Source organism: Onychomys torridus, chromosome 8, assembly GCF_903995425.1.
Source record: "Onychomys torridus chromosome 8, mOncTor1.1, whole genome shotgun sequence".
In the NCBI taxonomy this organism is placed as follows: domain Eukaryota; kingdom Metazoa; phylum Chordata; class Mammalia; order Rodentia; family Cricetidae; genus Onychomys; species Onychomys torridus.
The window spans coordinates 54205525-54229632 of record NC_050450.1 but is presented as its reverse complement, the minus strand read 5'-3'; the positions used below and the strand labels follow the sequence as shown (position 1 = coordinate 54229632).

General features: G+C 41.9%; 1 protein-coding gene across 1 annotated transcript in view; it reads left to right on the top strand.

The window, feature by feature from the left end:
* The window catches only part of Dnah9 (dynein axonemal heavy chain 9), a 349307-nt gene that overhangs the window by 204427 nt on the left and 120772 nt on the right, over positions 1-24108 (top strand). The window contains exons 46-49 of the mRNA XM_036196748.1: positions 3659-3801; positions 4160-4321; positions 4467-4700; positions 16807-17067. Coding sequence (XP_036052641.1) covers positions 3659-3801; positions 4160-4321; positions 4467-4700; positions 16807-17067 — 800 coding nt within the window. The remainder of the gene's footprint in view (positions 1-3658; positions 3802-4159; positions 4322-4466; positions 4701-16806; positions 17068-24108) is intronic.

Genomic DNA, 24108 nt, shown 5'->3' with positions numbered 1-24108 from the left:
CATTTCAACTTCACAAAGAAATCATGAAACTGCCTTCCATAGTGGCTTTGCTAATTTAGATCTGGCCATGGGGACTCTGTGTTGTTTCCTATACTTTTTTTCCTCCCAACTTCACCAACACTCCATTATCTGACACTAGGTTTTGTCAACAGGAACAAATGAAATCTCATCATTTTCCTTTTCCATTTTGCAAGTGACTTGGAGCTATAGGCAGTACAAATATGTATTTAACATATTAAATAAAGAGGGTAAAGGTACTTACTGCCAAACCTGGTGACCTAAATTCAATCCCTGGAGGCCACACAGTAGAAGGAGAGATCTCACTCCTTCAAATTACCCTCCGACCTCCACATACTAATTCTTTACTGGATAACTCCTCCTGTATGAGGTAGTTGCTTACACAGTTTACCCTTTGGCCCTTGAACTGATGTTACTTATGAGTTTGTAGATGTTCTTTCTGTAGGTTGGATACTAACCCTCTCCTCATTGGATAGGTGGTAAATGACATTTTAAAGTCTTTACCTAACTTTCATCATACCAATTTAGTTATAATGTCATAAAAGTAAACCATATTTTTAACATCTTAGGTTTTTCATGCTCTGTTTCAGAAATTCTGTTTTATCTCCATGCCTGAATTTTAATATTTAAATTGCTCCTGTTTTGATTTTTTTATTTACGTTCTTAATCCACCTGGAATTTTTTTCACATCATGATCTGTTTTGTGGTGTGGATATTGAAGTGTTCTAGCATCTTTACTTATCAGTCTATCCCACTACATGCCAACAATATTAGATATTGATGTCCTTATTTTTTACCCAAGTAGGCTTCTAAATATTTCACTTTTATTGTGTTCATTTACCCCAGGACCACTTTCACATTGCTTTCACAATCTTAACTCTACTGGGAGACTTTGCTTGTGGTTTTTGTCTCGTTTTTTGTTTCTGTGTCAGGTGTGACACTCATCACACTACACTCCATGTGTACATCTCTCTGTCTTCCTCGTAATGATTTCATCTCTTTCCTCCAATAACACTTTGTTTCAGAATTAAGACCTTGCACATTTTATGTATTCATTACTTAGCTGCCTATAGTTTTGTTGCTATTCTAAATGATAACTTTTAAATTAACTTTTTTCTTTTGCTAGAGAACAAAAATGCAATTTACTTTCCTATGTTGCCTTTGTATCCAGTAAGACTGGTATTAAACACTCTTGTGAGTTCTAATTATTAGTGTGAACATTGTCTTAGATTTTCTCTGTTTAAAATTGGATTTCAAATGATAATAGTTGTATTGCTTTAATTATCTTTATGCATGCATCTGGTTTTTTAAAATGTTTTGTGCAATCTGAAACAACCTGTATGATGAAACAATAGCTTTGCATGTCTTATTCTTGATTTAAATGCAAATATTTAGTGTTTTGTTGTTAGCACATTTGGGATTGATATTTATCATTGGATTAAGACAAATCTTACTTATTCCTGTTTGCTAGCTCTGCCTCAACTTTAATAGTTTTGTTGTTTTAACCCTTTTAAAAATATTTTATTACATTTCTTTTTTTATTGTGAGACATGAGGCATATGTGTGCCACAGTGCATGTGGAGGTCAGAGGGAGGTCACTTGAAAGAGTGAATTATCTCCTTCCTTGTGTGTGGTAGAATATTATTTTAAGATGTGTTATTTTTGTTTATGTTGCATTTGTTTAACTCTGTGAAATTGTGTTACTGTGCCTGTCTAAAACACCTGATGGTCTAATAAAGAACTGGCCAATAGCAAAGCAGGAGAAAGGACAGGTGGGGCTGGCAGGCAGAGAGGATATATAGAGGAAGAAATCTGGGAAGAGGAGGGAGAAAAAGAGATGGAAGAGAGAAGGAGCCAGAGACGGGGAAGACATCAGGGGACAGCTACCCAGCTACATGCACAGCAAGTCATGGAGTAAGAGTAAGAAAAAGTAGATGGGATAATTTAAGATAAGAAAAGCTGGCTAGAAACTAAGCCAAGCTAAGGCCAGGCATTCATAATTAAGAATAAGCCTCTGTGTGTGGATTTATTTGGGAGCTGGATGGCGGGCCCCCAAAGAGCAAAAGCGTAAAATACCAAGACCACCACTTGTGAGTTCTAGGAATCAAACTCTGATCATCAGGTCTGGCAACAAGTACCTTCATCTGCTGAGCCATCTCACTAGACCCTGCTTTCCATCTTAAATCTCTTAATGTAGCAAACTATTTTCCTCATCTTCTAACATGCAAACATCTGGGCATGTCCAGGAAGAACTCTAGTTATCTATACTGATTTTATTTGTTTGTTAGGTTTTTAAATTTTGTTCATTTGTGGGATTGAGCATACACCTTTATTCTCATACTGCTTCATTTAAATGTTTTATCTCACTTTAAGATCTTGCCAATGTGATTAAAAGTCAACAATTAGACATAGTTTCAATATACATCTGTTACTATGAGTGAATGTAGAGTCTCTTTTTATTTGCAAATCCAATGTATATAAACAAAAACATCACTGGTTTTAATCAACATTTTTGTTATTACAACAAGGCTAGGCACCTATCCATGTGTCTAAAAGACAATTTTATTTTCTTTACTATGGAATCCCCTTTCCCATCCTCCGCCTATCTTTCTGTTGATTTTTTTTTTACTTTTCTTGTCTTTGTCTTTATTTTTTATTAAGAATTTTTTTAATTTATTTTACACACCAAAGATTCCCCTCTTCCCTCTTCCCACCCCCCAGCCTTCCCTCCAACCTACCTCCCAATCTCCCCCACAAGAAGGCAAGGCCTCCCATGGGGAGGCATAACTAGTAGAGGCAAGTGTTGATTATTAACCTTTTATTTGTGAAGAATGTCTTTATATAGTAAGTGAATAATCCAAGTTAGTGTCTACCCTCTGCAGATCCTAGGTCATGCTAGTGTTTTGACATTTTTTTAAGTTATCAAATGTCTCCATTTGAGAGCATCGATTTTATTTTTCTTTTAAAGTAGTTTAAGTTCAATTCAGAAAGTTCTTTCTTGCTCAAAGCTCATAAGAAATTTTTCTCACCCCTTTCCTGGTATTTTTTAGTCAGTTTTTAATGAACAGTTGATCTATTTAAAATTCACCCTAGGATACAAATTAAGATAGAAGCCAACCCTGATTTTGTGAGTGTAAGTACAGGCTGTGGAATTCTTAGGTAATTCACCCCCTACCCCCTTGACTTAAGGCACTGTTTACACATTGACTCCATCCTTGCTGCCTTTGTCCTGTAGGAAGTGACAATACCTCTGTATGTAGCCTTTGGCCCCTTTTTACCATAAATCTTATAGATAAGTATGGTTTTATATTTCCTTCTAAACAGTCAACTTCTTGAGGGTACAGTTTCCATAAAGGTCAATAAGACATTAGTTGGTGAATAAATGCCTTGAACACAAGAAGAAATGACCAGTGGGGTGTTACCACAAGATAACAAAAAACACTCTATACCCTTCCTCCCATTAACGCCCTTGCTTCCTGTCTTGTTATGATACGGTACCTGTCTGGTTTCACCAGTATGTGATGTTGAGCATGATGGAAAACCAAGAGACCTGTACCCTAATGCCAAATAATTCCCTTTGTTCAATTACATCAATTATCATGATGTCAAAGCCACCCATCTGTGCCCCACTTATCTCCAGGTGAGATCCCAGATCTCTACTCTGATGACGAGGTGGAAAACATTATAAGCAATGTGAGGAATGAGGTCAGAAGCCAAGGTCTCATCGACAGCAGAGAGAACTGCTGGAAGTTCTTCATAGACAGAGTCCGGCGACAACTGAAGGTACAGAAAGACTGACTGTTGGGCATGGGCATGGCCAGAGGTGGCTATAGGAGATGACAAATTGGATGCCATGCCTCTGAACTGTCTCAGGAGGAGGTGGTAGTGATGCGATGCTCTTCTTTGGCTGAGCAACATTTCCAGGATATCATTTTCTGCTCTGAATAGGGCCCTCTCGTGCACAGAGCAGCCCTGGCATTATTGATTTCTTAGCTAGAAGGATGGGCTCGCATGGGAAGATTCTATCCCTGTTCAGCATGCTTTTCAATTTTCTTCAAGATCAACAATCTGAACCTGTGTCTACTTCTCTGTGGACTTCTCTGATACCTTCTTGGTCCTCCCTCCCCTTCTGATGTCTCAGGTGACTCTCTGTTTCTCCCCTGTGGGGAACAAGCTGAGAATTCGAAGCAGGAAGTTCCCAGCCATTGTGAACTGTACCGCCATCAACTGGTTCCATGAGTGGCCTGGGCAGGCCCTGGAGTCGGTGAGCCTCCGCTTCTTGCAGAACACCAAAAACATTGAGGTAAAAGGAGAAAGGGCTCCCCTTAGCATCCACCTCACCTCAGATGTCCAGAGGTCAAAGTTAAAGTTGGGGGTTGGGTAGAGTGATCGAGCATGAAGGTGAGGGGTTGGATAGTCGTCTTCAATCTCGTTATTTCTGATTTTAGCCTGCAGTGAAGCAGTCAATTAGCAAGTTCATGGCCTTTGTCCACACAAGTGTCAACAAGACATCCCAATCTTACCTGACCAACGAGCAGCGTTACAACTACACGACCCCCAAGTCCTTTCTGGAGTTCATCAGACTCTACCAGAGCTTGCTGGACAGAAATGGACGAGAACTCCAGTCCAAGGTGGAGCGGCTGGAGAATGGGCTGCTGAAACTGCACAGCACCTCAGGCCAGGTAAGCAGTGTCCCTCTGCTCCGCTTAGTAAGGAGCAGCCCCAAACCACGGCGCTGAAAGTAAAGGTCTGGAAACCTTCTGTGGTCATCTCAAGCCCCCATAGTATCAGAAAGAAGAGCAAAAGTCAAGAGCAAGTTACCCCAGCAGAAGCACATATCTTCAGCTTCTGGTCTTGTCTGCTCCTACTCGCTGAGGCAGGAATCCTCTAAGAGACTTCCTCTCCTTTCCTTGTGGCCATCTTTTCCTTCTCCCCCATTTTCCATTCCTCTTCATTCATTGCCCTTCCATTATAGTCTGTTTTGAGTTGCTATAACAAAATACCTGAGGTGGAATACTTTATAAAGAACAGGAAGGTTTTTTAAAAAATCACAATTCTGGATATTCAAAAGCACAGCACCTTCATATGCAAATTGCTACTGAAGGCCATATGGTGGTGGTAACCACACAGATATGTACAGTGTATACAGAAGAGGGCATTAAGAGATTCCAGGCTTGCTTTTTATAACAACCCATTGTCGTGTGAACCAATCCTGCCCCGTGAGATAAGACCAGCATTAATCCATTTGTAAGGACAGAGGTCTTATGACCTGGTTGCCTTCTACACTGAGGACCACACTTCCAGCACATGAACATCTGGGGAACACTCCACACCCAAACCATACATCTTTCATACTCAGAACCAAAGTGAATGAATGATGGGGAGAAGTGGTTCAGGGATGTGATCATTTGTGTGTGTGTGTGTGTGTGTGTGTGTGTGTGTGTGTGTGTGTGTGCGTGTGTATGTACTGCATTATCTGACAAAGAACCCTTAGAGCCTCGTATTTCAATGAATCTTGTCTGATTTCATGCTTTGTATTTTTTTTTCCAGAGCTGAGGACCTAACCCAGGGTCTTGTGCTTGCTAGGCAAGCACTCTACCACTGAGCTAAATCCCCAACCCGTTTTTTTCCCATGCATTTCTTATACTACTTATAAGTAGTTGGTCATGATAAGAAGGTGCCTTTCATCCTATCCTTTCTGTATTTTTCTATTTACTCATTTCTTCCAACCTTCTGCTCTGCCCTTAAGGACTGGAAGAACCTCAACACCTACTTTGCCCTAAACCATTCTTGTCAAATACAACCTTCCCCTCAAGGGACCATTTCTATCCTCTGTTTTTCAGTAAACAAGCCAGCTGCTAACTGAGGTGGTGGCATTTCAGGAATTTGCACAGTTAAGGTGCCATGATGCTCACCCTAATAAACATCACATGTTTCTGTAGATACAGGGGCCTCTTGATGACCATCCAGTGTTACCAAAGATATCTGACCCTTTCTTTGTCTCTAAATTTTGCCTTTGGAATTATGCTTTTGAATTTATCTCCCTGGACTTCTCTCTCTCCTGCCTATTTTGGTTCATTGATTCAGAATACAATGTGTCTAAAGGACTTAAGTTCACTCAGGGGGTGAAGTGAGCCATTACAATCTGATAGGAAAATCTCTCTTCTTCCGTGTGGTTTATTCATCTGGCCTGGCCTCTCCTCTAGGAGCAATGAATGGCTAGCTGCACCAGTTCCTGTGCCCAAATCTATTATGTTCTCACTGTGGTTTTCATCCCGCTGGCCATTTTCTCTGCATTGTAGGAGAGGTTTTCAAGTTAATCTCAACAATAATATTTGCATAGTATATAATATTGCTTCTGCTTAATATGCTTGCAAGGTGAATTTTAATTATGCCATTGCATTTTAATGTCCTAATTGTCCTTCCTCATCTCATCCTTATCAGTACCCTCAATTGTTTTTTACTTTGTCTGGTTTTTCTGCAAATGGGTTCATGGAATCCTTTGTACCTGGGAATCCAACAGCTTCTGCTGTGTTTTCTCTAGTCTGGTGATGATGTGTTCTTCATCTTCTAGACAACACCACTTCCTTGTTTGTTGTACAGGTTGGGTTTGATTCTTTTTCTCAGTTTATCTTCAGGCAAACTGGTATCAGTTCAGTATTTGCTATCAAATGGTTTGTGTGATGACCAGCATCCTATCTCAGAGCTCCAGTGCATGGACAACTGAAGCACATAGATCCCAGGCATTGCCCTGGCACCTTAACTCATGTGCCTCTGTGCTGTTTCTTTTGATCTCTGAATTGAAAGAGGGAAAATCAGAGTAGAGTCCCCAGTATGGTACCAGATCTTCTGATGCCTCCCACTTCTCCTTCCTTCCTCCTGTGACCACCTAGAGGTCCTGAGAACATCCTCCACACCTCCCCCAGTACCTGTGCCGCCACCGCTGCCTCCTCCTCCTCCTCCCCTCTGCTCTGGCAACTGTTGATTTATTTGTGCAGAGAGTGGTAGCCAGGAAGTAAGAGGTGTGAAATATGCCCTGACCTCATAGGACAGACACTGATATTTCTTTTGTTCGGATACTGTGTCTTTGAGTAGACATTGAAGAAAGCACAAATACCCATGCTCACAATGAAAGTGACCTCTATTTAACAAGCCAAGGTCAGGTTATCCCATTAGGTAAATCTAGCTCTCTGTGTGCATAGTGGAGAATCTCAGGCTCCGGTTCAATACCTTCACCAAGAACCAGATTCTCCTTCTGTGTTCTCTATTTCTGTGATTTCCGCTTCTAACTACCTATTTACCCACACCAGAAAGCTCCCACATCCAACAATCCCCATGTTCTGTGTTCCCTAAATATTTTGAAATCTGTCCACTAACCTATTTCACCAATTCATTATCTTTTCTAAATGCTTCCTACCTGATTGGTTTTGATAAGAGTGACTTCTTGGTCTCTCCTCCACTCCAAATATGCTTCTCTTATTAGCCCATATCATCCATCTCAGCCCCCAAACCTGGATCCATCCTCAACTCTGCTCACTCCTCCCTCCTTCCCCACTCACATCCAAGGTCAGCATGTGCCTGTTAGCTCAGGCCTCACAGTCTACTCACAGTCTCCACCCCACTCCCTGCACTGGCACCAGCTCAGTCTGAGCTCTGGACATCCTGACTGGGACAGTCACAACACTCTCGGAACTGACTTATCTGCTTCTGCTTTTGTCCCTCTGCCATCTCTGTCACCAAGAGATCAGCCAGGGTGATGGGTTTCAAACAGAAATCAGACCCTGTCTCTTCTGCTCCAAACCTCATGGTCCCCTTCTCTGCTTCCCAGTGGCTGCAAAGATCTTCTCTAGCCCTGCCCTCCAACTCTCAGACTTCATCTCCTACTAACCCATCCCTGCACCATCCCTCTCCAGCCAGGCTGTCTCTGTACCCTCTTCTCAGATGCACTGGGGCTTGGCATCACTGTTTCCTCTACCTGGACATCTTTTTAGAATCCCCATGGACAATGCTCTGCTTGGTGTCACCTTCCCAATAAGTCCTGCTCTGATGACTACAGTATCTGTCGCCACTCCTCTCCACTCTTGTTCTCCATTATTCCATCCTGCTACTTCTCTATAGTGTGCTCTCTTACCTGGCATAGTTTATAAGTTACTTTATCATCAATTTGGTCTGTTGCTATCAGTTGGCTACAAGCTCTGTAAGGACAGGAATTGCTGTCTCTTTGTACACTATGTCCCAAGAACCTAAAGGACTAGACAGGATGACATAGCTGTTGCATGGATAAATTAATGAATGAACAGTGTTCAGGGCAGGGACCCTTGCTATGTTCTGGGCCCTTGCATGCTGTTCCACTCTATGCTTTTCCCCTCCAGCTAGTTCCTGTCTGTGGGTCTTCACCAATGCCTGCACTTTGTCAGCTGATCCTAAGTGGTTTTGCTATCCCTCCCAGGGCACTTCTGAGCTGACAGAGTTATGCACGCCCTTATCTGTGGTTCCTTCCTTGAATTACATTTCTTACCCTGCATATATCATTATCAGTCCTTGGGAGAAAAGACCAAGACTCATTTATCTTTCATCTCAAAGACCAGTACATGGTAGGTGTTCTATGAAATATATGATCAAATGGACATGTGAGTTTATGGTGGGTGAATAGACAAGCAGTTCCCAGAGCATCTCTAGGCTTGCAGGAGGGGTGCAGGCTGATTTGGGCAATGCTGCATGAGTGGGGAGCATTCTGTAAACACTTAGCAGTGGCTGCACAGATTATTCCTTTAGTAAAAATGGCATTTCCGTTCCTAACTTTATCTGTCATTATTTTGGTTGATATTTTTGGTAGGAAATGGTTAAATTATACCATCATAATCATGGCATAAGGCTAATAATTTGAATTATATTGTTAACAGAATTCTACCACCTGAGTATGACAGTTTTCCATGATCTTAATCAGTGTGAGTCCACTAAAAGAATGTTACAGCTCTGGCTCAGACAAGATGCAAATTCGTTTATTAATACTTGTTATATGAAAAACACTCATGATTATGGTAATAATTAAAACTGTGTGATAGGGACTAGAGAGGTGGCTCAGTAGTTGTGAGTGTGTATTGCTCTTACAAAGGACTCAAGTTCAGTTCCTAGCACCTGCATCACTTACAACTGCCTATAACTCCAGCTCCAGGGGATCCAACACCCTCTTCTGGCCTCCACAGGCATCTGCACTTTACTCATGAGTGCACATACCCAGACACGGGGACACACACACACACACACACACGCACACACACACACACACACGCAAGCACACGCATGCACTTGCGTGCGTGCGTGTGCGTGCGTGTGTGTGTGCGTGTGTGCGTGTGTGCGTGTGTGCGTGTGTGTGCGTGTGTGTGTGTGTGTGTGTGTGTGTGTGTGTGTGTGTGTGTTGGATTGAAAGAAAATGACCCTCCCCATAGGCTCATAGTGGCACAGTTAGGAGGTGTGGCCTTGTTGAAATAGGTGTAGCCTTGTTGGATTGTCACTGTGAAGGCAGGCTTTGAGGTCTCATATGCTCAAGTTATCCCTAGTTTGGCCCTCAGTCTCCTTCTGCTACCTGACCATCCATATGTAGAACTCTCAGCTCCTTTTCCAGAACCATGTCTGCCTGCACACCATCATGTCCTACCATGATGATAATCGACTAAACCTCTGAACTGTAAGCCAGCCCCAATTAAATATTTTCCTTTATAAGAGTTTCCATGGTCATGGTGTCTCTTCACAGCAATAGAAACCCTAACTAAGACAGTGTGTAATTAGAACTAAATACATCTTTTAGAAAGTTGTACCATAATTCAAGCTGTTCAGATGTGTGATTTTGTACTGAGATCTGGTCAGACATGTAGCTTTATTATTGTGCAATTGAACTTAACTTCCTTCTGATCCATCTTTTTCAGTTAAGACTCAAGTGTTCTTAATTTCAAATTTTAACATTATTTATCCCCTCTCAGTGCTAGAGCTTGGGTATTTGGGGGCTGCCACCCAAGAGCTTGTATATTGAGAGCTCAGTCTCCATTCTGCTTGTGTTAAGGAACATTTATGAGGTGGGACATAATATGAGGTAATTATATCATGGGGTGCCAACTGTGGGGAGATTAATAGTTTCTGGAGATTTAGTTCTTGAAAGAGCAGGTTGCTCATTTTTTGTTTGTTTGTTTGTTTGGTTGTTTGGTTGGTTGGTTGGTTGGTTGGTTAGGGGTTTCTGTGATTCTCATATTTTGAGACAGGTTTTTACTTTGTGTTTTAGCCCAGGCTGGTCTGAAAGTCATGGTGATTCCCCTGCCTCAGCATCCCAGCTGATAAAAGCTGCTATATGTATTTCTCCTTTTCTATACATAACCAGTTCACTTTCCACTTCTCTCCCACATTGTGATGCAGCCAGGAGATCTCTACCAGAATAATGGTGCCATGCTATTTGAACCCTCTACCCACCAGAATTATAAACCAAGTCATAAACCTCCTTACTCTGTAACTTTTCCAGTCTCCAGTGTTTTCTTACAGTAATAGAACAAATGTTAAAGCTTACTCTTGGGGCTAGAGAGATTTTTCAGCAGTTAAAATACACACTGCTCTTCCAGATAACCTGAATTCAGTTCTTGGTACTCAGACCAGGCATCTCACAACCACCTGTAACTCTGGATCTAGGGGATTTGATGCCCTCTGCTGACCTAAGTAGACACCCACACTCATACAAACACACACACACACACACACACACACACACACACACACACACACACCCCACATAAATAAAAATAAATCTTTTTTTAAGCCTAGTATTTGGAAGACAGTCACTTCAGAGTTCAAACTCTACCTCATGGATATTTTCCTCAGACGGGTCTTTACCTCCCTTTCTTGGTATGGTGGTATGCAGCTCCAGGAGACAGCTAAAAAGCCTCATGGTGTGGTCTTTCAGGTCTCAGTGGCTCTCATGAAGGTCTTTAGGTGGCATCTTCTTCCGGTTTTGCATCAGCTTCAACTGAAGTCTTGATGGAAACTGTATTCTCCCTCTTGGTATGGGCAGAGAACCAAGCCTGACTAAGGAGGGGCCTGTTGGACTCAAGAAATATGCACGAAAGACTTGGTTCCCTGCATATTCTATTTAACCCACAAAAAGCACCTGGGAAGGGCTTTTTAAATTATTTTACATTTTTATTATTTTATATTTTTAAAAGTACAGTGTAATGTGATTTGTGTATATTAGATTCAGTTACATTGAGGGTTGTCAAGTAGTGTCAGGAATCAAAGATACCAAAAAATAGTGGGTATCTTTTGTTTACAAAGTGAAACATCTAACTCAGATTCATTCATCAAGAATTCAATAATGGGAAGGAGGGAAGAAAGGAGGGAAGGTGGAGGATAAGGGAAGGGAACAGAGGGAAAAAAAAGGAAATACATGAAGTTCCTAATTACATGATGGACACATTCAGCCACTTACCACCTGTCGCTACCAAGTACCCAAACTAGGGCTAGGGTAGGTGTAGAGTTCAGTGCTAGAATATTTACCTAGCTGGCACAAGGGCCTGAGTTTGATGTCTACCACCATAGAAAAAGAAAAAACTTGGTGGGGGTGTCAACTGCTTGTCATGATGCATCCTTGTAATTCCAGGTGGTCATGGTGCATGCCTGTGATTCCTGGTTGTCTTGTTTCATGCCTGTAATCCCAGGCTGTCATGGTGAATGCCTGTAATTCCTGGCTGTCATGGTTCACGCCTGTAATAATTCCAGATTGTCATGATTCCTATAATCCCAAACTGTCTTGGTGCCTAAAATCCAGATGGTCATGGTACATACCTGTAATCCCAACATTCAGGAAGTTATGGTTGAAAGATCCTGAGTTTGAGACTGGCCTGGACTATACAGAGAGACCTTGTCTCAAAACACCAGCAACAATAATGTTGCTAAGCCAAACTGAGGTGTGCTAGAGTTGTCATGTATACCCAGGAACTTGAAGACTTAATTTGCTAAAAGGGATGTAAGATCTCTTAGCAGTTTTCTATAATTATGTGTTAAAATAACATGTTGCCTATGTTGGTTAAATACAGTGTAGTGTTGTAATTTTTTTTAAATTATATGATACAGTTATCATGGCTCTTTTGATAACTAACCAACCAAAATTTAAGTTGGTTTAAGAAAAAACAAAACAAAATTTAAAAGACAACTTGATTCATGCAATTGCAATAGCATGTAGCATTTAATTTGGCTAAGGCTAGCACTAGCTTCTCAAACTAGGCCCTTATACATCGTGGCTTCCTCTACTCCTTGGCTGTCTTCTCTGTCGATTATGCACAAACAGGTGACCTCTTGTCCTGTGGTAACCTCAGGCTTATGTAATGTCTGCCTGGCAACAAACCCCAGTGTCTTTTCCCAGGATGTTGAGCCACATTCCCAGGTGAAGAACCATTGGCTCTGAAGAGCCACTGTGCCCAGAGTCAGCCTCTGTGATCTGGATCCTCAATGGTCAACTCAGGGTCAAAGGCAACCGGAATGGTGTCATCCTAATTTATAAGGACTTGGTGAGGGGTGTTCTCCAGTGCAAACACACAACTTTGCTCCCTAAATAAGATCAGATGTTTGTGTTAGAAAGCTATACACACTGGTAGAAAGGGGACACATCTGTGTCTGAGAGGGAAGATACTTGAAAGTCTGTGGTAGTTTGAATGAGATGGTCCCATATTCTCAGGAATTTGAGTATTTAGTCTCCAGTGGTGACTATTTGGGCAGGCTTAGGAGATGTAGCTTTGCTGAAGGAAGTATATCTCCAGGGGGGTGTAGGCTTTAAGGTTTCAAAGTATTCCCTATGCCCAGTTCACTCTCTCTGCTTCTTGTTTGTGGTTCAAGATGTAAGGCCTCAGCTCTGTTTCTAGCTCCAGTCACTATGTCTGCCTGCTACCATGCTTCCCTCCCATGATGGCAATGAACCCTTATCCCTCTAGAACCATGAGCCCCAAATAACAGTCTCTTCCTTCTGTAAGTTGCCTTGGTCATGGCATTCTATCACAGCAACAGAAGAGTGGCTAATACAAAGTCCAAATCTTCACAAGAAGAGTTGGCTGATTGTAGAGAATGGATGGGGTAGAACGATGCCCTGGACCCCCACCCCTTGCTGGAGTGTCTGCTCCTTCTGATTACCCTAAGTGCCCTTCTCCAAGAGGTGATTGGGTCACAGCCCTCCCCAGGCACCTTAAGCTACAGGAAGCCAGTGTTACCCACCACCACCATGAAAGATGCATGCACTTTTGTCCAGGAAATATGCCTCTTCTCAGCTCCTGTAATTCTCAGCATCATCGGGTTCTGGGGCTCTGGAGAGGAGGCCAAGAGAAGTTAAGCCTCTCTCTTTGGCACTATGTGCTTGGTCCTTAAACACCCAAGGTCTGCCCATAGCCCTGATGCCTTCACCCTCTCGTAGGGTGTTTCCCTGAGAATGGAGCCCCAGAACAGTAGGAAGAGTCTTTTCTAGGTTCCTAAGATCTTTTTCATATTCCTGTTTTGGTGGCATTAAGTAAGGAGCCATGCAAAATATGGCTTGGATGCTTTAGCAAGAGAACAAGAAAGCTCTAAACCGGTCCCCTCTAGCTTGTTTTTCTGTTGAAGAATCCTAAAGTGAACCTCAGCTCCCTCCTGTCAGTAGTTAGTAAGGAGTAGCCCCTTCCTGCCTGCTGTCACTTCACATCACAGCTTAAGAGCTATTAAACTCCTATTCATCTTGAAGAGGATTATTTACCTTGGGCTTGAGGTCACAGCCATATCTGCAATCAGCAAAACAAAACAACCACAAAGAAAAAAGAAGAAGAAAAAAAAAAAAAAAACCTTCAATTTTCTCAAATCTCTCAAGATTTAAAAAGAAACAAAAAGTTACTGGTGTGTTTGCTGACTGGGTGATTATGCAGCTCAATCATTTTGATTTACAATTGCATCTTTGTCCTTGTAGAAGTAACTCTGCAGCTGAACAACGGGAGATGGAAGCAGATTAACCTTCCAACTCGTGAATATAAGACACGTTCCAAGGAGCAGCCTCTATTTGAGGTTAAAACAGGCTCCAGCTTCCATGAATACACAAAATTAAAGAACATTCTTTTTTTGCCCCCTTTCCTTTTCTTTCTTTTGATCTGCCATGAAAGGGGAATTATCAGAGGCGTCTAAGCCTCAGTTTTATTTTTCGACTTACGCATTTTGTATCATAAAGCATTCGAGTCTGTTTGACGTGTTCCAGGAGTAATCTGTGGTTGTTGCATGCAATAGACCTCAAGAAAATGAGAGGCAAAAGGTCAGCCTGCAATGTAAGGTTTATGAGCCATACTGCAAACACAAACTGTTTCTTAGTGTTTCCAGAATAAATAGGTCTGTCTTCCCTTTGCACTTGAAAAGGCCAGTATGCTAGATCAGCCAGTCTCAAAACCCAGGCTAGCATCGGAATCCACAGAGGCCACCAGGCCTCACCTCCAGAGTTTGTGTCTCCGTAGGGGCTGGAGTAGGACGTGGGTCTTTATATAGTCAACTTGTTCCTGGGTGATGCTGATGATGGTGATGATGGCAGTGGTGGTGATGCTGATGGTGGTGATGTTGATGCTGATGCTGGCCCAGTAAGTACAGTCTCAAACCATCACTCTGCTGATCTGAAGAGACACAGAGAGTGGATTGCCCTCTCTAATCCACTCACGGGGCTTCATTATGCCTCCTATGGCATTTGACATCAGAGCTGTGTGGAAAATCCAGCTGGCTAGGGTCATTGGTGCTGTGGCTGTCTAATCTTTATATGGCCGTCCATTTGTGGTTAAGGGTTGTGGAAATTAGTAAAGACTAAACAAAAGGAGGCTATCCACAGCCTCCAAATCAGAGCCTATTAACAGCAAGGGAGTCTGGCATCACAGCTGTGCTTATCTTTAGCCAAGGGGAGGGGGAGGGGAGCTTTGTAATACGGAAAGAGAAGACCCTGGCTGGAGGGTGTTCACCTGGGGAAGCGGAGGCAGGCTTCCCTAGAAAGCAGCCTTCAATGGGATGGGTTAGGGCTTTCTTTGGACCTGCATTGGAAGTGACAAAAAGTAGTTAATTGTCTATTATTAATCAGGTTCTGGCCATTGAGGACAACTATACTGCTGTAGGAGTTACTATTTATTTTTCTGGATTGTGGCTACAAAATGTCAATCAGACTGCCTACAGCTCTAACTTGAAGCAAGCTGGCTTCCTGAGGTAGTCATTAGGCAGCATCACATGGACACCCTTTAGATTTGTTGTAGGTGTGGAGAGAGAGCGCATAGCTTGTTACCTCTCTGTTTTCTCATTTCTCTTGAAGGTAAGGGGTCGGCTCTCCAGAAGCTGCTGGAGGTCATGGGTCAGGCTTGTCCTTGTTTGTATACAGGGCCCAGACACTATCTGTTCACACACTTGGTCTCTCCGACTGCAAAGTGGACATTCCCTTTTGTGAATCTTCAACACATCTGGCAACACATCATTTTAACGACATAACTAATGATCTTGCTAAGGAGCTAGCACAGGGAAGTAGGATGTTAGGCACTTAAAGGATTTTATTAATAATAATAAACTTTTAGATTTACATTGGAAAGAACTGAGTTTGATCATGCCCTCTTCCCATGTATCGTTACACTTTTTCCTCCTTCATTTCCCTCCCCCACAGCCATTGTACCAGTTACTTTGTCACCTTCACACACATTGGAGACACCTGGGAAAAGGGAAACTCAACTGAGGAGTTGTGGACATGTCTGTGCAGCGTTTTCCTGATTGCTAATTGGCCGGGGGGGGGGGGGCAGCCCACTGTGGGTGGTGCCAACCCTAGGCAGGTGGTCCTGAGTTGTGTAAGAAAAGTAGCTGAACGTGAGCCATGAAGAGCAAGCCAGTAGGCAATGTCCTCTGTGGTCTCTGTCTCAGTTCCTGCCTTGAGCTCCTGCCCTGGCTTCCTTCTAAAGGGCGGTAACCCGTAAGATGAACCCTTTCCTCCTCGTTGCTTTTAGTCAATATTTTATCCCAGAAACAGAGAAATAAACTAGGATACTGCCCCTCCCTCACTCCCTCCCCACCCCTAGCTATTTTACTTCCTTCTCCTAGTCTCTGCTCCTATACTTATTTCATCACCCTTCATTTCCACCTCCCTTAAGACCTCTTCCTCGCCTCTCAGAAGCCCCTTTATAGCTTTATGACCTATCACACACACACACACACACACACACAGAGAGAGAGAGAGTATGTTAGAGTTTAAATCTCAGATCTGCATATAAGATCAAACATGTGGTGTTTGTTCTTTTGACCCTGGCTTATTTTGCTTAAAGGAATTATTTCCAGTTTTCATCAAATTATCTGCAAATGTCATGATTCTTTTTTTCTTTACGGCTGAATAAAATTCCATTGTGTGTATATATACTACATTCATCAGTGGATGGACACCTAGGCTGGTTCCAGTTCCTGAAAATTGTGAATAGTACAAGCAGCAAACATGGATGTAGACCCATGGAGTTTTAAAGGACAGAAGCACTCATTCAGTGAGAAGCAGCCCACATCATTTGGGTGTCAATGAGAAGGTTCTAGGCATGTGGATTTCAAGAAAGTCCACCACACTTAAGAGTATCCTGTACGCCTTTTCTTTTCTTTTCTTTTCTTTTCTTTTTTTTTCCCAGTTCAGGGAGCTAGTTCCTTTTGAGAATGCAGCTTTCCACCTCTGTGTATGAGTGGGCTGTTCTGCAGCATTTGCTCCATGGTGCCATCTCTCTGGTCTGCTCCTGATGGGCCCTGTGTTCTTTGATGCAGGTGGATGATCTGAAAGCCAAGCTTGCCACCCAGGAGGTGGAGCTGAGGCAGAAGAATGAAGATGCAGACAAGCTGATTCAGGTGGTGGGTGTGGAGACCACCAAGGTAAGCCGAGAGAAAGCTATCGCAGATGAGGAGGAGCAGAAGGTGGCCCTGATCATGCTGGAGGTGCAGCAGAAGCAGAGAGACTGTGAAGAGGACCTGGCTAAAGCTGAGCCAGCCCTTACGGCAGCCCAGGCAGCCCTCAACACTCTCAACAAGGTAGGACACTCAGGCAGCCTTGCCTACCTTTCACACCTAACACCTGGTTCTCATAAAGTGATCCAGAGCACATCTGGAAGGGCTGAGGATGGGTCTCAAAGCAGCCACAGCTGCTGCTTTTTTAGTAAGAAAATAAACATCAGTTTAAATGGATTGCACAGTAGAGCCCAAGAATTATCAATGGAATGCTGGGCAGTGGTGGCACATGCCTTTAGAGCCAGGCAGATCTCTGTGAGTTCAAGGCCATCCTGGTCTACAGAGTTAAGATCCAGGACAGGCACCAAAACTACACAGAGAAACCCTGTCTTGGAAAAAAAAATTATTAATGGAATCCTAAAATTGTTAATCTTAGAAATAATCCAAAAGAACATGAAAGATCAATTAGTCCAGCCTCCCACAGATGAAGAAATATCATCTGTACCTAGGGAGGAGCTTTACATGCTGAATGTCACAAATTTTGAGAGCTGGGACTCTGAATTTGTATTTTCAGAACTCAATCCCAGAGGTTTGTCTGTTATGTAAACTAGGGTCATTTTCCCAAGTTACCACAGGCCACACAGATTGGTAGGTACTTAACTTACACATTTAAGCTCTGGGGCTTAAAGAAGGTGTAAGGACTATGTCTTTAATTACATCACCAGACTGCGACAGTGTCCCAGCCTAAAAAGTGGGTGGGCCCTCTGTGCGTTCCTTCTCTTCTTTTCCGCACTCTCTCTCCCTTTCTCTCCCAATAAAGCTCTAAAAGGTAACTATGGTGCACTAACTCTTCCGTCCAGCATTCTCCTCTGTTGGCACAGTGCCGACGCCTTAATCAACAGAAGGTGCTTGTTCCAAACTATATTAGAAAATTAAATTAAAAAAGGCTGGAGAGATGGCTCAGAGGTTAAGAGCACTGGCTGCTCTTCCAGAAGTCCTGAATTCAACTCCCAGCAACCACATGGTGGCTCACAAACATCTGTAATGAGATCTGGTGCCCTCTTCTGGAATGCAGGGAGAACACTGTATACATAATAAATCTTTAAAATAAAATAAACCACAAAACCAAAATTAATACACATGTGACTAAGTGGCAGCAGCATAATTGTGCATCAACTAAGTTCAAGTCATATTTGGTGTGGATAGTGTGACTTTGAGATATATTCATCAAAATCTCTTCAAATTACTCTGTGGGTGAGGCAGGCTCATGGCTTTCTGGTTCTCCTTGCTCATTTTTCTCAGTGACCTTTCCCATTTGATAACCATGGTTGAGAAGCAAAGGAAGGAGGAAAGAGATGGGTGAGCAGACACATTTGCTATGCCAGAGAAGGGCTGGGAGCTGACTTTTCCATTCAGGGGCCCACAGTGGTTCCTGGGAGATGCTGCTCCAGTCCTGGGACCTCTCCCCCATGCACTGCTTCCTACTGATCTTCCTGGGGCTCTGGCAATTTATTTCATGCTATGAATAAGCATCTTGCAGCAGGTCTAAGTAAGCACTTGGCAGCTCTGCCCTGCCAGTGGCTTGCTCACTTCTCATCTACTGTAGATACCTGTGTCTGTGTGTCGACTCCAAACAAGTTGGATTTTGTTCATCTTTTTTACCTAATGTTTTTCATATGATATGTTTTGATCATACTCTTGCTCCTTTCTGATCTCCTCACTTCCCTAACCACCCAGCTTTGTGTCCTTTTTCTCTTTCTCACAACATAAACAAAAACCCAATAAGGAAAAAAAAATACACACACAAAGAAAACATGGAGTCCCTTTTCTGTTAGACAACTACTATTGGGCATGGCACCTGCCCTGGGATGTGGTTCATATACCCAGTGTCACTCAGTCGTAGAAAACTGATTTTCCCTTTCCCAGTAGGTATCAATTCATTTGCAAATAGCTTCTTGGTTAGGAGTGGGTCACTGTGTCCACTTCCCTTCTCAGTGCAGGGATTTTGTGTTTGAACCTGTACAAGTCTTTTGTGCACAGACACAGTCTCTGTGAGATTAGATGTATCAGATATGCATCGATCCTCTTGTGTCAGGCTCCTCCCTAATTACATCACCCATGCCAGCCTTCAGACCTACAATTAGATGGCACTCAGCACCACTCCATGCACTCATTTTATGAATTATTTAGTGATAAAAAGGCCACTGGATATTATATGTATAATAAAAATAAATTCAATGTAAAAATGCAAGGGAAACAGAAAATTACAGGTAACTCTGTGGAGGGGAAAAGGCCATGACATTAAAAGATAAAATACCCCTAAACTAAGGCAGGGAAAGTTACACTGGATTTATTTCATCTGAGTAATAAAAGCAAAATAAAACTGCCATGATGGAGATAGACTATGCAGTTACTTCTGAGCTCTGATTTACAGGTACTGTTTATGTATTAGCTAGAGATTTATTCTTAGCTTTGAGAACAGTGAGCAAACAGGGAAATGGTTCTTAAGTGCCAGAGTCCTGGGAATGCTAAAGGATTTGGGAATAACATCCAGGAGCCCTCCAGATCATGAAGCAGTGTTTGTTTTAGTTAAAACCACATATGGACCACCTCAGTCCATCTTACTCTATCAAAACAAACAAACAAACAAACAAATGTCACCTGCTGAGGGCAAAAGCTCCTTGTTACCTGCAGAGGGTAAACACTCCTTGTTACCTGCAGAGGGTAAACACTCCTTGTTACCTGCAGAGGGTAAACACTCATTGTTGGTAAATCTTAGTGTTGCTTGGCTCAGTTTTACAACCTCTCCTGTCTTATCAGCATCAGACCCAACTACTTCTATCCCAGCTGCTCACTCACACAATGTCCCAAATTTTTGCAAACAGTCTTTCCTAAGTGGGATAGCCCTTTTTTAACACAGATTCCATCCTAATAATACTGGCTTGTTTGGCTTTCTTTTCCATTTCCTACCTGGTCAGGCAGTTAGCTGTGCTCTCATTCATGCTTTAAAGTCATTGAAATGTTTTTTTTCTGTTGTAGATTACATACACACAGCTTATAAACCTTAATAGGAGAAGACACTAAGGACAGATGCAAACCCATATACCCTGACTGTTGCTCCCAGAGGCTACTGTATGCACTTTACTTTGCTATTACTTCCATACTTCATCCTTATCAACAAAGAGCATGTTTGTGCATCTATATTTTTCCTTCTCAAACATTGATTTTGATTATTTTCTTACCTTTAGTGACTTTTCTCTCCAAATGACAACATAAAAAATTTCAGTTAGCATTTATGTGTATTATTAACATTGCTTTGGATTATATGTTTTCATGGATACTTTAATTTTCTGAAATTGATATTTTTATTTGTTAGTAATTTGAGAAAACACCTGAAAGAAGAGCAAAGGGCCAGGGAATGGACACTTCACATGTTTATTTAGAACTCAGGGCTGTGGGTGGAATAATGGAGGTACACAGAGATGTCAGTATGGGCAGTGGAGCAAAGACAGACCCAACAGTCCCTGTGACAAAAGAGCACCATAGGAGAAATTCTACAGTGCCTTGCAGTCATGATGACCACTTTGGGCTATATTTTGAACATGAAGGGAAATAATGGAGGATCACACTCCTGGTGTAAAAAGACTACTTATATAAAGGACCATAATAGACTACCCTGAACAGTCATATCCCCCAAGTTGGATAAGCTAGGAGAAATTGACAAATTTACACATAAAGGAGTGGGTCATGAAGAAATAGAGCATCTGAACAGATTGATAATGAATGAGGAGATTAAATCAGTTCTAAAAATCCTTTGTCAAGTAGATGAATCTGGTGGGTTCAGTGATGGATCTCACAAAACCTTCAAAGATAGCCCAACAACAACATATTGTAAACTCTTCAGAAAACAAAATATAGCCCCCCAAACCTTCAAAACCACAGATGAAGAAATACTTTCAAGTTCCTGTATGAAGCAAGCATTACTCTGACACCAAAGGCAGGAAGGACTTCACAAGAAAACTATTGCCTAATAGCCTAAGATCTTTGATGAACAAAGATGAAAAAATCCTCAACAAGATGGCAGCAAGTTTCATTCCACAATACTTTAGACAGACCACTCACTGATATCAAATGGGATTTATCCCTGGGATGAAAGGATGGTTCAACAATTCTAACAGATTAAAGGACAAAGATTTCTTAGATGTAGAAAAGCATTAATAATATTTTTAACAATATCCAAGTGTTTTATGACAAAAACACTTAACAAATTAGGAGTAGAAGGGATGCACTTCAGCACACCATGGTAATAAGAAGGGATGCCCTCCACATAAAGTAAACCTACAACTAACATTATGTGCAATGATGGAAAACTGAAATCCTGCCTCCTAAAGTCTGGAAGATGAAAATGATAGCCAATCTTATCACTCACATTCAATATAGGAGTTCAAGTCCTTGTACGAGAAATAAAGTAACAAAGAAATAAAAGGCACACAAGTAGGAAAGGATACAGTAAACGGTTGCTGTTTGCCAACAATACCATCTATAGAACTTAAACAATCCACTAACTGGTGAAACTATTATGAGGCCAGTAAAGTTGTAGGAGACAAAGAATGTCAGTGCACAAAAGCCAGTAGTGGTGTGAAGGCTCCCCTTTTCCAAGACCTCAGGCAGACCCTGCAGTCTCCACACCCTGCCCCCACACCCATTTGTCCTAGACCCCAGCCACTTCCTGAGACTCAGAGACCAGCCTCAGCTCCCATGTGCCCCGGAACTCCCATCTGGACCAGAGGTTCAATCCTGTCCCGGAGCTCCCATCTGGACAAGATAAGGAGACCCCAGGGACTTCCTGAGACTCAGAGTCCAGCCCCCCAGCTCCTATCTGGCTAGCACTCTCATCTGGAGCAGAGCTCCCATCCGGCCCAGAGCTTCCATCTGGACCAGAGAGAGGCTTCCTATATCTGTCAGCTCTGTCTGGATGAAGTACACTTGTAAGACTAAGAACGAACCCACAAGGAGATGGGTAGACACCAAGGCAGAAGTACATACAACAAAATAAAGAGCAATACAGCATCATCAGAACCTAGCCCTTCTCCAACAGCTAGAGCTGAACATCACAGAATGGAAGAAGAAGAAGAAAATAACCTTATAAGTAACATCATGAAGAGGCTAGAGCCTTATATAGAAGAAATAAAAAATAAAGTAGAGGAACAGACAAACAAAAAGTGGGAAGAACGCTATAAAAAACTAGAGGAAAGGACAATTAAAGCAGAAGAAAACAATAAGTCCTTGAAAGAAAATCATGAAAAAGCAAGGGAGACAATCCAAGACCTGAAGAGGGAAATAGAAAAAATGAAGAAGACACTAGCAGAAGGAATGCTGGAAATAGAAAATCTGAGTAAACAAACAGGAACTTCAGATGCAAGTATAATCAACAGAATGCAAGAGATGGAAGAGAGGATCTCTGGTGTTGAAGATATGTTAGAAGAAATAGATTCATCAGTCAAAGAAAACACTAAAACCAACAAAGTCATGACCCAAAATGTCCAAGAAATTTGGGACACCATGAAAAGACCAAACCTACGAATAATAGGGATAGAGGAAGGAGAAGAATACCAACTCAAAGGCACTGGAAATATATTTTAAAAGATCATAGAAGAAAACTTTCCCACCTTAAAGAACGAAATGCCTATGAAGATACAAGAAGCCTATAGAACACCAAACAGACTAGACGCCCCCAAAAAAGTCCCCTTGCCACATAATAATTAAACAACTAAATGTACAGAATAAAGAAAGAATATTAAGGGCAGCAAAGGAAAAAGGCCAAGTGACTTATAAAGGCAAACCCATCAGAATAACACCTGATTTCTCAATGGAGACTTTGAAAGCCAGAAGGACCTGGACAGATACAATGCAGACACCAAGAGATCATGGATGCCAGCCTAGATTAATATATGAAGCAAAACTCTCAATCATCATAGATGGAGTGAACAAGACCTTCCAAGACAAAACCAGATTTAAACAATACTTATCCACAAACCCAGCCCTACAGAAAGCACTAGAAGGAAAATTCCAACCTAAGGAAGGCAGGTACATCCATGAAAACAGAGGCAATAGATAACACCACAGCAGTAAACCCCAAAGAACAGAAGTACACACTCACTACCACCAAAAAATAATAATAATAACAGGAACAAATAATCACTGGTCATTAATATCCCTTAATATCAATGGGCTTAATTCACCTATAAAAAGACACAGACTAACAGAATGGATATGAAAACAGAACCCATCTTTCTGCTGCATACAAGAAACACACCTCAAATTCAAAGACAGACACTTCCTAAAAATAAAAGCCTGGGAAAAGACTTTCCAATCAAATGGTATTAAGAAGCAAGCTGGTGTAGCCATCTTAATATCCAGCAAAATAGACTTTAAACTAAAGTCAATCAAAAGAGATGATGAAGGACATTACATACTCATCGCAGGAAAGATCCACCAAGATGAAGTTTCAATTCTGAACATTTATGCCGCAAACACAAGAGTACCCACATATGTAAAAGAAACATTACTAAAGCTTAAATCACATATAAAACCTCACCTCACACATTAATAGTGGGAGACTTCAACACCCCACTTTCACCTCTGGACAGGTCAGCCAAAGTGAAACTTAACAGAGACATAATGGTCTTAACTGATGTTATGGCTCAAATGGACTTAATCGATATCTACAGAACATTCCACCCAAACAAAAAAGAATATACCTTCTCAGCACCCCATGGAACCTTCTCTAAAATCGACCACATACTTGGCCACAAAGCAAATCTCAACAGATACAAAACAATTGGAATAACATCCTGTGTTCTATCAGACCACCATGGTTTAAAGTTAGATTTCGACAACAGAAAAAATTACAGAAATCCTACAATCTCATGGAAACTGAATAATGCTCAACTGAATCACCAATGTGTTAAGGAAGAAATAAAGAAAGAAATTAAAGACTTCCTAGAGATCAATGAAAATGAATACACCACATACCCAAACTTATGGGACACTATGAAAGCAGTGCTAAGAGGGAAATTCATAGCACTAAATACCCACATAAAGAAGCTGGAGAAATCTCATGCT